The sequence below is a fragment of the Dryobates pubescens genome, chromosome 5, assembly GCF_014839835.1.
Source record: "Dryobates pubescens isolate bDryPub1 chromosome 5, bDryPub1.pri, whole genome shotgun sequence".
NCBI lineage: Eukaryota > Metazoa > Chordata > Aves > Piciformes > Picidae > Dryobates > Dryobates pubescens.
Genome location: NC_071616.1, coordinates 6,080,666 through 6,098,161, shown reverse-complemented (window position 1 = coordinate 6,098,161; position 17,496 = coordinate 6,080,666). Strand labels below are relative to the sequence as shown.

The 17,496-nt window shown below is 43.3% G+C and overlaps 1 protein-coding gene across 1 annotated transcript in view; it reads left to right on the top strand.

Annotated features, from left to right (window-relative positions):
* INO80 (INO80 complex ATPase subunit) overlaps positions 1-17,496 on the top strand; it is an 84,765-nt gene that overhangs the window by 62,188 nt on the left and 5,081 nt on the right. Inside the window, exons 27-32 of the mRNA XM_054161499.1 lie at positions 1,604-1,731; positions 7,911-8,005; positions 13,018-13,090; positions 14,751-14,909; positions 16,220-16,322; positions 16,852-16,940. Coding sequence (XP_054017474.1) covers positions 1,604-1,731; positions 7,911-8,005; positions 13,018-13,090; positions 14,751-14,909; positions 16,220-16,322; positions 16,852-16,940 — 647 coding nt within the window. The remainder of the gene's footprint in view (positions 1-1,603; positions 1,732-7,910; positions 8,006-13,017; positions 13,091-14,750; positions 14,910-16,219; positions 16,323-16,851; positions 16,941-17,496) is intronic.

The following is a 17,496-nucleotide window of genomic DNA, read 5'->3' as shown; positions in this document are numbered from 1 at the left end:
CAACCTGGTCTATTCTATTCTACTTTATTCTATCCTATTCTATTCTAAGAGCTTTTGAGGAGCTCTCTTGTGTGATCTGCACTCCTCTGTTCCACAAGTAGAAACCTGGGTTTAGCTGTATTGAAATGTGTGGTGCTCAGATGAATGAATTAATTTTATATATATTTATACACACTATAGATCAATCTTTTTAAAATCAGTATACTGTGCTGTCAGTTAGCTGCCTTCGAGAAAGCTGCATTTCCTTCAGCTCATCAGCTAATTCAGTCTGTGCAAGGAGAAATGTGCAGAAGTGTTACCTGCTAGACATTTGAGAATGGTACCTGCCAGACATGTTGCAAGTGTTTGGATTCTGCACTAGCCTGCACCATCTGCAGTTATCGACTTTCCGCTTTGGCTGCAAACCTAAATTCAGGCATCCCAAAGAATACAGAATCCTCAGTGGCCTTTTCCAGCAGATCATTTTTTTTGGAAGAAAACTCCTCTTCGTCCTCTTTCAACAGCAATGGATTGTTTACTGAAGTTTATGTACAGAATGTACAAACAGGAAGGTCTCCTTCCTGCAAAATACTTGACGAGCGGTGCTGGAATAGAGAGGACACCAAGTATAAAATCTCAAGCGGCTTAAAAGATTGCCGTGTGGAAACACTGCTTAAACAAACAAAGAAACCCAAAAAGTGGAGGGCAGGGGAGAAAAAGAAAAGTTAAGGCAGTGCTGTAAAGAGGCTGTTCCTTTACAGTGACGTAGAGGACTTCACTTTCCGTGTTGCTGAGGGATTTGATCTTGAAACTAGATCTGTGGAGCGTATGTCTAAGGCTCCGCAGCAAACGTCCAGAGGACAGCATTTTAATGTGTGAAGTGCAGAAAAGTTTCATCAGCTGTCAAGGCACATTGTGGTTGTAGATCTGATCAGGATGCACCCCTTAGATGAGTGAAATGGCTGTGCAAAGAAAGGAGCTGGGGCTGCTTAGCCTGGAGAGAAGGAGACTCAGGGGTGACCTTATTGCTCTCTACAACGACCTGAAGGGAGGTTGTAGATAGACAGAGGTTGGTCTCTTCTCCCAGGTAACCAGCACCAGAACAAGAGGACACAGTCTCAGGCTGTGCCAGAGGAGGTTTAGGCTGGCTGTTAGGAAGAAGTTCTATACAGAGAGAGTGATTGCCCATTGGAATGGGCTGCCTGGGGAGGTGGTGGAGTCGCCATCACTGGAGGTGTTCAGGAGGAGATTGATGGGGTGCTTGGTGCCATGGGTTAGTTGTTCAGGTGGGTTGGATTGGTTGATGGGTTGGACACGATGATCTTGAAGGTCTCTTCCAACCTGGTGTATTCTATTCTATTCTTATTTAACTGAGGCTGTACTCATGAGGAGATCAGTCTGTGATGAGGTTTTGCCAAGGATCTATTCATACACTCCCATCCCACCAAACAAAAGTTATTGTTAGCAGTGTGCTCGTGGCAGCCAGAAGGAGCCTTGCAGATCCTTGCATCACAACTCGTTACTTCAGGGATTATAATGCAGTGAAATGCCAGGGAAGCGTCGGTTGTTGCATGTATCTGTTTGGCCTTTATTAGCTACCTGCTTTTCTTCCATTTCTCTTTAGACAAAGAGAGTCTGATCACAGACAGTGGGAAGCTTCATGCTCTTGACCTGCTGCTGACACGGCTGAAATCTCAAGGACACAGAGTTCTCATCTACTCCCAGATGACTCGGATGATTGACTTACTGGAGGTAGGAGAAGATGCAGATTTAGCAGCAATGCTTTGGAGAAAATACTGTAACTTGGATGCAGTGAACCTGATGTAAAATCATACTGAAAGATGCCCAGTAAAAGCATTGACACGAGAATGTAAGAGCTGCCATACGAAGTTAGACTTAAGGTCCAGCATGATGCCATGCTTCCACCAGTGTTCGACAGCAGATGGTATGATGAGATGTACAGGAACAGTGATACTTCACAATTAGTCTCTCAGTGTCCAGCAGCTTGCAGCTCAAGGGCTTTCTTGAGTCAAATGTGTCTTCTGTATATTCAGTTATCCTAAAGGAGTTTTTCTTCCATGAAATTGTTCAATTGCACCTTGAGTCTGTCACTTGAGTTTTTGTCATTTGCACTGCCCTGTGGCAAGGTATTGCATGGTTGATTATCTTCTTCTGCTGGTTTAGAGCTGCTTCCTTCTATTTCCATTGAATGCCAGCATGCCCTTTCAATGGAAGAAGGAAGCAGCACAGTGATTTATTCTGCTCTTGACCCCTATCACCTTATTGGTGTACAGAGGTTACCTGGAATTTGTGATTGGAAGGAAATTAGGAGTTAAGGCATTACTCCTTATTTAGATACAGCCAAGTGTGCTTCAGGGTAAAAAAAAAACAGTATTGGACTAGCAGCTATGCCACCAGAGAGCTAATCTTGAAGAAACATTAGTAGGAGAGCTCTTAATTCGATCTCCTCTTGGTAATAATTACAGTGATGGTGTTGGGTGATAGGTTGGATTGGATGATCTCAAAGGTCCTTTTCAACTTGGTTAATTCTGTATTCTGTAATGATGAGAAATATTTCTGTTGAAGACAATAAGGTTTGAGTTTTTGGCTGGATCTGTCCCTTATCAGTGAAGGACTGGTGATGATAATTCATGAGTAATAATAACTCTGTGTAAGAAAAGAAGAGAGCTGATGTGCGTTAGTTTCAAAGTGGTGATTCCAGTAAGAGTGTTCTGCCTGTGAATACATCACAGGTGGGGAAACATTTGCATTTGGCAGTACTGCTGAAACACCAGGATCCTGTGATCCTTCATCCATTAGTCCTAGGTGTCTGTGGGCTCCCTCAGCAGTGTTTGACACAGGATATCTTCTCCACGACACAGCGAAGAGAAAAAGCGGGAAGCCTGAATCAATAGCTGCCTACATCATGACTCCTGTATGAGCAGGAGTGCATTTTAAGGTCAACAGTTAATAGTTCAATAACAAACCACAAGCTGAATTTTGGTTTTGCTGCTGTGAGGAAAAACAGAACTTGCATGGTTGCAATTCTGTGTTTTGGCTCTTTGCCCAGCATTGCTTCCTATGCCTCTCTCTTTGGCAAGCATTGGACATGGTGCAGCTTTGTTAACACCCTGCATCATACCATGAAGCTGAGTGTTTAGTGTGCCTGTCTTCTCTGTTAGCATTCCATTTCAAAGGCCTGGGAGCACCATTTTGCTAGTCAGCCTTTTAGATGCCCAAGTTTACTGGCTGGATTGTATTACCCAGCCAAGCCATCTACCAAGGTCTCTGTTTCTCCTTCTCCCCACCCATGTAACAGAAGCTGGAGTTAAGCAAGTTAAAAATCAAGCGAGTATTCAGTTTGTAAGAAAATCACAGAATCACAGAATTGTTTTGGTTGGCATAGTAGTAGATTTTTTTTTCCTGCCCAGAGATACCAAAAAACAGTAGGTGGTAGGCTAGGGACAGGACCCGGGTTACGGGTAAGTGCCAAAAATCCATGCATAAGCCATTATATCTTCCCTTCCCCTCCTCTTTCTTCAGAGTTAAACATCAGTGTCCAGTATACCATTTATGCTTCCACTTGTGCTGCTCAGTCATTTCTGTGGCTGCCTTTGCTTCTAGTTTATTAGTGTTTCTCAGTCTCAAGCTGTGCCAGGGGAAGTTTAGGCTTGAGGCGAGAAGAAAGTTCTTCACAGAGAGCATTGTTAACCGTTAGAATGTGCTGCCCAGGGAAGTGGTGGAGTCACCATCCCTGGAGGTGTTCAGGAGGAGATTGGACGTGGCACTTGGTGCCATGGTTTAGTAGTCATGAGGTCTTGGGTGACAGGCTGGACTTGGTGATCTTTGAGGTCTCTTCCAACCTTATTGATTCTATCCCCTCTGCCTACTTGAATATGAAAAGACATAAGATGTCCTACTGCTTGTAACAGTATTCTGACTGTGCCAGTGCAACTGCTAGAGTGTCCTGCTAACCTAGTCTATGTAGGGCAGAGAGCACAAGCCTGGTTTTATGTCTTTGTTTACAAAGTCATAAACCCATGTTTGTTTGATACAGCCTCAGATGAAGAATTGCTGCTTACTTCAGCCCTCACAGAAAGGTGGGGGTTGAAAGGGCCCTCTGGGGATCATCTAGTCCACTCCCACTGCTAAGGCAGGTTCATCCAGAGCAGGTTACACAGGATTTTGTCCAGGTGGCTTTTGAAAGTCTTCAGAGAAGCAGACTCCAAAACCTCTCTGGGCAGCTTTTGCCACTGCTCCATCACCCTCAAAGTAAAGTTTCTTCTCGTGTTTAGGTGGAACTTTGTGTGTTAAAACCCAGCAGATAGAAATAAAAAGTGGAAGATTATTTTCTTTTGACAGAAGAGAATAAAGTGTAAGTCTAGTACTGTTATTTGATGCTGAGGTTTGCTTCATATGCTTCCAGACTGTGATGTTTCCCTCAATGCAATCACTTTCTCTTGTATGGAAGAGTGATTGTCCATTATTTCAGTGGGAGTCACACGGTGTTCATGTGATGAGGGGTCAAGCTGTATTCTGCGTGACCTCAAATGTGTTAGTTACAGTCTTCCAAAGTTCATTAATTAAAATGTGGGAGTGCTCTGTGTGGACTATGAAATAATGTGAAGGGGAAAAGTTTTGTAGTTTTTGAGAAGGTATCAGCATCAAAGCCCAGAAGAAAACGGCGTTCTCACCGTGCTCAAGTCATTGTGTGTTGTTCCTTTCCTGTACAGATACCCTGCTGTCAGGGTCACTTTCATTATTTTCCCTAGATTAATACTTATTGGGGGGGAGTTGGTGATCTGTTACACTGAAAAAAATTACAAGGTGCAATTTTCAAGCAGATCTAGTGTCAGTGTTTCCATGAGATGAAAGCCTCCCCATGAGACTTCCCCCACCCCAACACTCCTTGTGGGAACTCAAAAAGTGAGCAGTCAGCGAGTGCCTTCCACAATTACAGTAGAAACGAGATATATTACTGCTTTAAAGAGTGTCTTCACCACCACAGGTTTTTTTTGTTGGTTTGTTTGTTCTTTTTCTGACTAAAAGTATTCCATTTCTGTGAGTGATCAGAGCACTGAACTGCTGATGAGTGTAGTATAAATTGCAGTGTTAACTGCAGTGCTGTTAATATTAGGAAAAGTGCTAGGTAGAAGCAGTTCAAAAAAGAGGTGTTTTATACAAGCACTGTTACACTGCTGTGAAGTGTCCTTCTTGAACAGAGGAAGTGGATGGAGGCAGACCAGAACCTGTTAAGCAGAGTTTATTCACTAAGTTAATTAATAGAATGGAATTAACCAAGTTGGAAAAGACCTCTGAGATGGAGTCCAACCTATCATCCAGCACCATCTAATCAACTAAACCATGGCACCAAGCACCCCATTCGATCTCTTCCTAAACACCTGCAGTGATGGTGACTCCACCACCTCTCTGGGCAGCCCATTCCAATGGGCAATCACTCTTCCTATGAAGAACTTCCTCCTAACATCCAGCCTAAACCTCCCCTGGCACAGCTTGAGACTATGTCCTCTTGTTCTGGTGCTGGTTGCCTGGGAAAAGAGACCAACCCCCACCTGGCTACAACCTCCCTTCAGGTAGTTGTAGATAGCAATAAGGTCACCCCTGAGCCTCCTTCTCTCCAGGCTAAGCCACCCCAGCTCCCTCAGCCTCTCCTCACAGGGCTGTACTCCAGACCCCTCCCCAGCTTCGTTGCCCTTCTCTGGACACGTTCCAGCAACTCAACATCTTTCCTAAACTGAGGGTCCCAGAACTGGACACAGGACTCAAGGTGTGGCCTTAATGCACCAAGCTAGTTTGCAGTGAAAGGAGGGGGACAGCCCATGAATGACAGTATTACAGGTGTAGAATAGCTTATTCTTTTATAATGTGTGCCTTACTGGAAATGTCTAAGGTATGGGATAAGGATAAATGGAATGAAAGCTTGCTTTTTATTTGTTTAGAAGGCACTAATGAAGAGATGGTTAAATAGTGAGGAGAAGGGAGACTAAAACAAGATGTTGAAAGATTGGATCATCATAAAAGCAGATAAAAACAGTAACAAAGGAATGGAAGGAAGAGGCCTTTGTGAAAATAGAAAAAAGGATTGAACAGTTCTGGGGAAAAGGTCACATGGTGCCTAATGGACAGCTGTATCACTCTGGGTTTAGTTGGTGACAGAAACCTGTCACAGAAATGGAATAAAGGAGAGGCTGAGGGAGCTGGAATTGCTTAGCTTGGAGAAGAGGAGGCTCAGGGGAGACCTTCTTGCTCTCTACAGCTTCCTGAAGGGAGGTGTAGCCAGGTGGGGGTTGGTCTCTTCTCCCAGGCAAGCAGCACCAGAACAAGAGGACACAGTCTCAAGCTCTGCCTGGGAAAGTTTAGGCTTGAGGTGAGGAGAAAGTTCTTCACTGAGAGAGTCGTTAGCCATTGGAATGTGCTGCCCAGGGAGGTGGTGGAGTCACCATCCCTGGAGGTGTTCAAGAGGGGATTGGATGTGACACTTAGTGCCATGGTCTAGTCATGAGGTCTGTGGTGACAGGTTGGACTCGATGATCTTTGAGGTCTCTTCCAACCTTGGTGATTCTGTGAAATCAATGGTAAATTAGGGCTTGAGTGTCTGTGTAGTGAAGTATGTGGCCGGTGCTTTAAACTTCTATCACAGTGACCCTGAGCTTTATTTTGTATAGGTCGACTGTTGGCCATGACTTTGACCTTTTCCACATTGTAAACGTGGTTTACCAATTTTTCCTTCATGTGCCATATCATGAAGCAGTCTTTTTCCTAAGTTCCTTATAGTATGGCAGCTCTTTCACCTTTCCTGCAGTAGTGAGGAACAAAAATGAAGAGGAGCCCTAAAGGACAGGTGGAAAGGAAAACTGAGTGTGGCATTAGAGTGCAAGCGCTGCCATATCTTCTCACACCAGTTCTGTATCTGCTGAGTACTGCAGCTTGGAGCAAGATGAGACCAAAAGTTCTTGCTGCTAAAGTGCCATCTGTTTCCTTTTTGTTTTCATGTACAGTCACAGCATCTCAAGAAGACTGATGCAGCACCAGGGTTATATCCAATGAGCATAACTAGTAGCAGTTGCATTTTGTCAGCCAAGGATCCCATTGTTAAAGTACCAGAGGGTATCTTTCCAAAGAATCTCTATGGATATCTGTATAGCCAGGAGAGCTTTCTAAGTAATTCAGAGTTTGTTGGCAGTTGCACAGGTATCAGAAAATGCTGAGTACCTCAGAGCATGCAAAATGTCTCTCACTGGGAAAAGTCTTTGCCTACAGCATTCCTGGTTGGTGCCATTTCATTTGTGTCCCAGGCAATGGTTTCCGTTCTGCTGCTTGGCATGAGCTGTGGGCTGGCATAGCAGTGTAATGTTCAGAGTCTTCTTGTACACATCGAGACTGACAGGCTCTTTGCTGGCAAGATGAAAAGCCTAGGCAGAATTTGGGGTATGGCAGCAGGTTTTTAAAGCACTAGTCAAATGGTTAAAGCCATCAGGGAGCAAGTACAGTTGGCTTGGTAGGAAAGGTTTGCTTACACAGTGAAAGCTCAGGATTTAGTAAAACCTTGGACACTGTGAAAACAAACTTCCTATTTTAGTGATTTCATTTACCTATTTGTTTACAGAAAAAGGCTCTTTCCATATCATTGCCTGTCATGAAACAAATGCATCCCCAGCCCTGAGCTGCCATCATCATTTATCTCTTCTGTGAAATGAGAAAACTGAAATATGATGGAGTAGCTTTAAATTCTGAATTTCTATTACAAGATTGCTTGTAGCACATTTGTTGATGACATTTAGAGATGAATTATTTTCCTTTTGTAAGTAGCAGTTCTGTTTCTCCTTTTTTTTCCTCTGGAAGAATCAAGGCTGAATGTTTTCAAGAGCAGCTACATGTTGGGTTTTCACTCTGGTGTCTGTTGTTTGCAGGAATACATGGTTTACAGGAAACACACCTACATGAGGCTGGATGGCTCCTCAAAGATTTCTGAGCGAAGGGATATGGTGGCAGACTTTCAGAACAGGTAATGTATTTTGCAAGGTGTTTCTGTGCAGAATTGTGTGTACACAGAGAGATGGAACGGGAATAATGTGGAATTTGCACTCAAATCACGTTTTCTGATACCAAAAGTAGCACATCCATCTGAAACCAGTTTCTAGGTGGTTTGCTGCTCAGGCAGCAGTGGTGCTGATAGTGCAGCCAGCTGTATTTGGGAATTTGTCATCTGTGAAAACAGTACTGGAAGCAATTGTAGTGTACCCACCTCTTGTGCTGCTTCCCACCCAAATATGTGGAAGTCTGGGGTCAGAGTGGCTGGAGAGCTCCCAAACAGAGAGGGACCTGGGGGTGCTGATTGACAGCTGCCTAAACATGAGCCAGCAGTGTGCCCAGGTGGCCAAGAAGGCCAACGGCATCCTGGCCTGCATTAGGAATAGTGTGGCCAGCAGGAGCAGGGAAGTCATTGTGCCCCTGGACTCTGCATTGGTTAGGCCACACCTTGAGTCTTGTGTCCAGTTCTGGGCCCCTCAGTTTAAGAAGGACATCGAGACACTTGAACGTGTCCAGAGAAGGGCAACAAGGCTGGGGAGAGGCCTTGAGCACAGCCCTGTGAGGAGAGGCTGAGGGAGCTGGGGTTGTTTAGCCTGGAGAAGAGGAGGCTCAGGGGTGACCTTATTGCTCTTTCCAACTACCTTAAGGGTGGTTGTAGCCAGGAAGGGGTTGGTCTCTTCTCCCAGGCAACCAGCACTAGAACAAGGGGACACAGTCTCAAGCTGCACCAGGGGAAGTTTAGGTTCGAGGTGAGGAGAAAGTTCTTCCCAGAGAGAGTCATTCATCTTTGGAATGTGCTGCCCAGGGAGGTGGTGGAGTCACCATCCCTGGAGGTGTTCAAGAGGGGATTGGATGTGGCACTTGGTGCCATGGTCTAGTCATGAGGTCTGTGGTGACAGGTTGGACTCAATCTTTGAGGTCTCTTCCAACCTTTGTGATACTGTGATGTGATTGCTTATACTGAAACTCAGCAGAAAGGCAGCAGAGGTTCGTTGGTTTTCATATGCTCTGACAGTTGATACTGTACAGATGAGACTGAAAATCTTGCATATGCTTGAGCTTTGAGAGTGCCCTAGTTTTCTGCAAAACAAGCCATTTAAGCATGTTTTATTAAGAAAGTAATTAAAGTAATACACAAGTGATTAAATAGGGATTTTTAGTAGTAAGACATACTAACCCTTTTTGCTGAGTTTTAGGAGCACATCAGGAAAGAAGAGTATGCAATCATCCTATAATAAGTTAATATATTTTAGTATGTCTTTGTCTCTGCTGGGTGCATTATTTATAGTGATTGAATTTATGATTATTAAGTATCCTTTTAATCATTATGCAGCTTGATAGGATGTCACTTTGGCACGGGAGTTCGTGGTAAGATTTCCTGGACGTTTACATGAGCTCTTGAGGTTACTTATCAGCTCATAAGGTCACCTTTTTTTTTCAGAGGAGTTAGGTTCAGAGTTTGTTTTTCATTGCAGGGTGAAGGCAGCATTTTAGAGTAGAGAACAGTCCTTGCATTAGTTGTCCCAAGGTACCACAACTGAAGGCAGGAGAAGAAACCATATACAGCCCTTCAGGCCACTGGTTCATGAGGCTTAAAGACCTAAAGGGCTGTGTTGCAATGATGAGTCTTGTGGTGTACTCTTCAGAACACACCATAAAACTTGAAAAGAACCTGTGCCAAACCCTTGGAGTGAGAGGACCATGTAGTACCTTTCTCCCTATTTCTAGGTGTCAGAAACAGATCCATTACAGGTTTTGATATTCTGCTGGAATCCTGACTCTTCTTCCTCTAAGGTCCTTTACTCAGAAGTGAAGAAATTTGTTTTTATTAATTAACAGAATTTGGTTTTATTAATGAATAGAACAACTGAAGAAAAATAATCCTTTTGGCAGGAAATCCCTTTGAGATACAGGTCAGCCAGTCTAAACAAGAATTCCTATGAAAATGTTAGTTGAGTTCCTCTTATACATGATTTACTTCTGAGAAATATTCCCAGGAAAAAAAAAGCCTGGCTGAGACTAAACTATCCTGCAGGATATCCTAGCAGGGTGCTGAAAACATAAAGCTATGGAATAATAATCTGTTCCTGGAGCTTGTGGCACTGTCCACTTTCTTCCCTTCCCATATGGCATTTCCAGAAGTATTTCTCAGCTGGCTGTTCCACTAACTGCCTATGTGCACATTCCACTATTGTTGCAGGAGTGAGAAGGTTTCCTGGCCAGGCACTGCCTATGGTATGAACAGGCTTTGTACCTGCAAGGTAGAGTCTAGAGATTGACAGCTTGGCTTGAGTTCCTCCCGGCTGCCTGCAGATCAGGGTGGATTTTGGTCCTCTCAGATTTTGGACTGCTAAAAATCTTTCTGGTTTTAAGAGTTCTTGACTTTTTTTTTAACTTCTATTTTTTTCATGTGTAAATTCATAGTTTCCATAATTATTTCTCTTGTTTGTTGGTACTTTCTACTGTGGACCAGAGTGGGTCCAATGACAGTCTGGTTTTTATGATACAGCCTTGCCAGGAACTTTTAGAATAGAATAGAATAGAATAGAATTTTCAGTGTCTTTAAGTTGGAGACCTAAGAAAATAGTTCTACTTGACATTCAAGGATATGGATTCCAAACCCTGTTCGTTTTTTACACTTGTTGTGCTAGCATGTGCATAGCAGTGATACACCCACACTTCCTCCAGGAAGGGCAAGAAGGACCCATTAGATCTGATGAGTGGGCATTCAAGGACAGGCTGCCTACAGTTCGTCAAGAAGGGAATGTCCCATGCTGCTCATTCAGCTGCCTGACTGATCTTGTATGCAGTAGTGTGCAGGCAGTGTGGTACCAAAACAACATGATATTGCAAAGTGACTTCTTTCAAGCAAAGGGCCTTGTTCTGTTGCTGTCAAAGGGCAGTATGTTGACCTCTTTGGAGTCCTTACTGGTGCTGTCTACTTTGTTTGCATCAGCCTGTTCACAGACCATATGGTGTTAAACACTTTTAAATGCTGCTGCTAACCCCTCAGTGGCACTAGGGAGGTTCACAACCTCAGCAGAAATGCTGATTTCACTGCTACCACTTGAGTTTTCACCAGCACATGATTGTCCTCCATATAGATCTGTCGTCTTTGTCTTCTGTGTGCACACTGCCATTGAACTGCCATTGAACCTCAACAGCTGTTGTCCATTTTGTCTGACTCCTCAGAGTGTAGCTAGGGCCTAATGCACTGTTACAGGTACTTGTCTAGTCTGTCCCACTTTCCTCAGTTACATAAAGGATTTTATTAGGCTGTGGTGGGTTGGAAGGCAGATCCTCCCTTGCCTCCCACCGGGGCAGAAAAGCGAGACTCAGACAAAAGGATTGCAGAAGTGATGCAAAGTTTGAATGGAAAAGCAGTGAGTGGTTTACAGAAGCTACAAGCACAGTGACAAAAGAGATCCCAAAGCATACCCAGAAGTCTCCCAGCACTCCCCTTTTCCCTACCTGAGGGTACACCCAAAACCCCCAGGGCTCTTTCTTCCTCCCCCTCTGTTAGGCTAATCTCAGCTAGCCAGATCTGAGATTGCCCTTCCCCCTTCTCCTCCTGGCATTAGGCCTAGCCAGGCCCAAGACACCTTGAGATAACTCCCCTTCTATTAGCAGATAGGGAGCATCTCCCACAGGAAGCGGTGAGGGAAGAAAGAGGAAGTGTGAGACCTTGCAGATGGATTTGGAGGGAGCAGGACAATATGGGTATGAAATACACAGCTTCCTGTGTCCACCCACTGGGCTGGACACCTGGGGCACCAGAGGTGTATCTTGTGTGGCAGCAGCAGGAGGCACCCAGCCTAAACTACCACATAGGCTGAGAGGGTTGTTCCAAGTCAGGTATTGGGATGCTTCATCTCTCTCTTGGCAGCCAGCATCCCAAAGTCTGGTACCACCAAATCTAACCCTTGGGGCTAGTATGACTGTATTAGGCTTTGTGGATCTCCCAAGGAGGTTTCCTGAAGTGTGTTGTGAAATGGCCACCTATATTCTGCTAGGAACTTCTGTCCAGAGGGCCACGTTCACCAAAGGCAACTGGTCTGTCACTGCTTTTCATGCTGTCTGAGGGATCCCAAGGAACGTAAATGTCATACAGTCAGTGCAAACTGAAAATGCTCCAAGGTGGGAAGGACAGTGTGTGTCCAGTAATAATGGAGTTCACTTACAGACAGTGTGTTTCAAAGAGCTTAAATGAGTGAAATGGATGACTCTTGCTTTTATGTGGTGTCTGATCATTAGTACAGTCCACATGTCATCCCTGAAACATTTTATGGTTAGTCACAGCTGAATCATTATATGACTATTGTGAGATGAATCAATTTATCCTCCTTTTACAGGTAAGAGAAGTGGACACAAGAGATAATTTGAATCAACAGCTCATAATTTGAATCAACAACACAGTTGGGACTGCAGTTGAGAAATTCTCAGACTGAGGGACTTCTCTTTCTGCCAGCAGACCCCTGTCCTTTTCTAATCTATATTTAGCAGCTTGCCCTTATATTAGGATTATTTTTTTTAATCCACCTCCCCCAAGAGTTTTTTTGTTCTGTTCAAAGCACCAAATTTAGAACAAAACTTGTATCTACAGTTTCAACATTTATTTTTCTTCCTTCATCAATTGAGCATTGTTAGGGCAAGATTTTTAACATCAGTCAGTCCTGTGAAGTAACAGATTGTTCTTTGTCTGTGTGAAATCTGAATTTCCAGTGTGATCAAGATAAGATATCCTGGTTTGTTTTGATAGAGATTAATAAGATGCTATTGCAAGCTGAATGTTTGTGTGTTCTGACAGGCCTGATTTGCAGATTAACTTCTCTCACTCATTCATACAGGTTTGTTCTTGATCATGGAAAACAAAATGTTCTGAAGCATTCAAGTAATGCAGCAGCCCTGATCACTTCATATGGGTCAGAAAATTTACTTCTGTGTCATCATGCACAAATAAGGGTTTTTTATCTCTCTTCTCTGCAGGAATGATATTTTTGTGTTCCTGTTAAGCACAAGAGCTGGAGGCTTGGGCATTAACCTTACAGCTGCAGACACGGTAGGTGAAGTTTGCTAAAGTAATAATAAGAAATGGGTTTAAGTGATGTTTAGTTTTTAGTCTGAATGCCCTTCTGCTTCTTTTCCTGCCTCATACCTCCAGCCACCATTTTTCCCAAGCTGATTGTCTCCTGCCTCCCAGTTGTTAAACTGTTGTGTAGGAAAATTGGCCTTTCTATGTGGAAGTTGGCACTCTTGAGCCATGCTGGCAAATGTTTTTTGCTGCTGCCATTTGCATAATGAAATTGCATAACCTAGTTCACTTTGCCTAGATTTGCAATTTCATATTGCCTTGATGATAAAGTTGTAGAGCATTGGATTCTTGGTACATAGTTTTGTGTGATAGTTGGAAATACTTTCCTTCTCCCCACATATTTTAGTGCCAGAATCTAGAAAGGAGCTGGATGGCTGAAGGGGTCTACAGATGCAAATGATGCTTTGATACAGGGAATGCTGTTTCATGTGTGACTGTTAAGGAATTTTGCAGAACAGGGATCAGTTGTGCTTTTCTTTGTGCAGGGAAGAATGAAGCAAGGTACAAAGACATTGGTGGTTGAGTATCAGCTAGTCAGGAAGGATAAATTGTGTGCGTGTCCCCCACTCACCCAAGGGGTATAGTGGTTTAGGTGCATTGCAAGGATATGCACCCTGGAGCAGCTGCCACTAATCACTAGGGAAGGAATACTGATACACATGAACCATTTGTCTCTTCAAAAGCTGCTGTTCATGTGTGCCTAACCCAGTACTTTGTGTGTGTGCAGATTTTTCCCCAGGACAGACTATGGTCCTTAGCCACACAAACCCAAAGATCTCTGAATCAAAACTACTACACTTTATTATTATTCTTTTAAGATACCCCATCCTATCTTACTGTCACTTCAAAGAAACTGGAAGAAAGCAGATATCTGTAGGATTCTCAGAAGATGAAAGTCCTCTCACTTGAAGTTGCTTCAACAGAGAGGATGGAGATGGAAGTACAAACATGCTCCTGCATGAACATTTTTGGTTCTGTGGTTTAGTTTACTGTTAGATTAGTTGTCTAACATTTTTCTCCCCCAGTATTGTTGGGTTTTATGCTTACTGTGCACAAAGTACTGTTGAAATTACAGGGTCATATGAATGAAATGTGGCATTTCACTGTTTCTGTACTGAAAGCACTAGAAGCATTAGACTAGAACAGACTTTATCCAAGTTTGAAAGAACAAAAATATTGGAGTATTACTTTGATGTGAAATTCTAATTTGATGGGCTTTCTTTTCTTAATGTAAGTAACACTGAAATGGGTGTTAGCCTGTAGTTAATTACATGGTGGTGGTTTAATGTGGTGGCAAACAGGAACTTTGTGCCTCCAGAACATGTTTCTTGAGGCATTCTGTGGGAGCTGAAATCTTCAGTGGGTCAGTTAGTTTGAATTAATCTAAAAGGCAGTGGAAAGGACTCCATGGGACTGGGCAGACCTGGGTTAATGCATCCTGCAGCAGGGCAGTAATCCTTGGGGGCTGTATAGTTGAACTTTGTATCAGTAGAATAGAATAGAATAAACCCGGTTGGAAGACACCTTCAAGATCATCAGTATATATATACTGGATTTTTATTTATTCACCAGGTGCTCCAAACATAAGGTTTTATTGAATCCCTCCTGTTCTGGTATTCTTTTGCAGGTCATTTTCTATGACAGTGATTGGAACCCAACAGTAGACCAGCAGGCCATGGACCGGGCACACAGGCTGGGTCAAACAAAACAAGTCACCGTGTACCGGTTGATCTGCAAAGGCACCATTGAGGAGCGCATCTTACAGAGGGCTAAGGAGAAGAGTGAGGTAGGAACAGAGGCAGCTGGAACAGGAAGTTACAGAAACAATACCAGAAAACACGTATCAAAATGAGTAAAGAGGCAAAAGACAAAAGTATCTGCAGGGAGACCGAAGTCAAAAGGGAATATCTTAGTTCAGATCAATCCTCGTCCCTAACACAGCAGGGTTACAGCTGCGTTATTTGAGCTAAGAAGAAGCTGGTTGTTTACACTATGGCTTCATGAAAATGGTACCTTATGATGCACTGAAACTACCCAGGCTTTTCATGTCTTGTTGTTATATCACAGCTGGTGGGTTTTGGTTTTTTTCTCCCTAAAAGAAATTTGCAAGGTAATGAAGTGAAAATTTCTTGAGGGATGAGGGTTGCCAGAAGAGCTCAGTGCCCTGCAGCATCAAGCAGTCATTGTAGTAGAAACTTTAATCCTCATCAGACTTCATTGGCAAGAAAAAATGAAGCAGATTCACTTTCTTTGGTCACAATAGGTGTGCTGTTCACAGCACGCAGGTGTTTTGTGTAGTTGGGGTTGTTTGGGGTTTTAGTTTAGCTTTTGTCTTGATTAGATGCTGATCGTGATGCTGCAGCAACTGAAGCATCTCCAGATGAATGCATTTATGTTTCCCTCGCTGAAACTTAACCCATTTACTCTGGGATACTGCACTAGAGTCACCTGATACCAATCTGAAAACAAAGTGTAGTCTCTTTGCTGGTGATCCACATCATCTAAACTGGCTCATACTCAAGCTGTGCTTCTCTTTTGCCAAGTTACAGCTCTTCTTTGTTGTTGCTCTTGTTTTTGAATTACAGTCACAGTAATAGAGGTTGAGTGAATTGCTTAAATTAAGACACTGACTCCACATGGAAATCTAGTTTTCCATCAAGGAGACTAAAACTATTGTACCTTTTAAGACTGGAATCGGTGTGATCCTATCTGCAGATTACTTCTGAAGATTGGGACTGAGAATTTATACCTGACAGGAGTACCACTGGGGTTTTTTCTGACAAAATGTAATGTATTGCTGAAAATGGGTTACATGCTGCTTTAGGAGATCAGCAGCTTTGAAGAGGGAGTAGCAGTTTTCTCCTTTCCAGCCCAATTGCTTCTCCTGTTTTATACTTTTATAGTCAATACATTCTTCCTGAATGTTTTTCTACTGGCTTTGCTGTGATAGAGAAGTTGAATCAATTCTGACTTAAACAGATGCACTGGCATCTTTTTTTGGCTGGCTTTCAATGAAGGGTAGTTGGAATGGTTTGTGACTGCTCTGAGTGATTTTTCCTTTTTGTCTCTCTGTTGTTTTCCCCCTACCCCTCCTAGATCCAGCGAATGGTGATTTCAGGCGGCAATTTCAAACCTGACACCTTGAAGCCAAAAGAAGTGGTCAGTCTTCTGCTGGATGATGAGGAACTGGAGAAGAAATGTGAGTGAAATTTGTGTTGCAGCATTTTCCCTGTCTTCTGCTTCACTGGCTGGTGAAGTCTGTGTTTTTATCTTTACAAACACATGTATTGCTGATAACAACTTGTGTCTCCTGGCTCTTTTTGTATTGCCAACTCTCCTTAGAACAAGCTGGATTTGTGTCACTGAAAGCTGAAGTTGTGCAGGAGAGAAATGATGTGATAAATCTTTTAGTGGCACTCATTCAGGGTCATTACATTGTTCCTGAATGCCAAGAATTTGATAAGAATTCTGTAGGTCATGACAAGGAAGTGTTAGTAAAAATGCTGTGCTAGAGGTGCACGCTTTTATGTTGCCTGAAAGACAAATTTGACTGTAAGACTTCATAGTTATTTGGGTTTGAGTAGTGCTAATATAGTCACATTTTCAGTGTGGTTTAGTTCCAATGCAGCTGACTTGTCTTCTGTTAGAACTAGAATTTCTTGTAAGGTCCACAAAAGGATGTGAAATATCTTTCTAGTGGTGACAGCTCCATACTTCTTTTCCCACAGTGCGGCAGCGTCAAGAAGAGAAGCGGCAGCAAGAGGAAACAAATCGTGTGAAGGAACGCAAACGGAAAAGGGAAAAGTATGCTGAAAAGGTAACCTTGATGCAAAGGGGTTGCATGTGGCAGTGGCAGAGCTGCAAGAGCTGTAGGCTCACTGTTATGTGAGCTGGAAACATTGGATGCCAAGGCAGTCTGAGTAAAGCCCTCTTGGCTTCACCCCTGAGCAGCAGTCTGTGGCACTTCCTTGCACAGAAGAGGGATATTACAGAATACATAATGCACAGTTATATTGTAGCATCATTGCAACTTGAAAAGGAAACAGTAGTTCACAGGCAACAATTTGAGGACCTATACCTGAAAGAAACAAAATGATCAACTGATGGGTAGATTCAGATTGGATGTTAGGAAGAAGCTCTTCATCATGCGGGTGGTGAGACACTGGGAGGTGTGGAAGCCTCATCCCTGGAGGTTTTGAAGGCCAGGCTGGATGTGGCTCTGAGCAACCTGATCTAGTGTGAGGTGTCCCTGCCCACTGGTAGGTGGGTTGGAACTAGATGATCCTTGAGGTCCCTTCCAACCCTAACAATTCTAGGGCATATAAAATGGTGACATAAGATTTTGTTCTGCAAAGACAGAAGGGGAAGGTAAA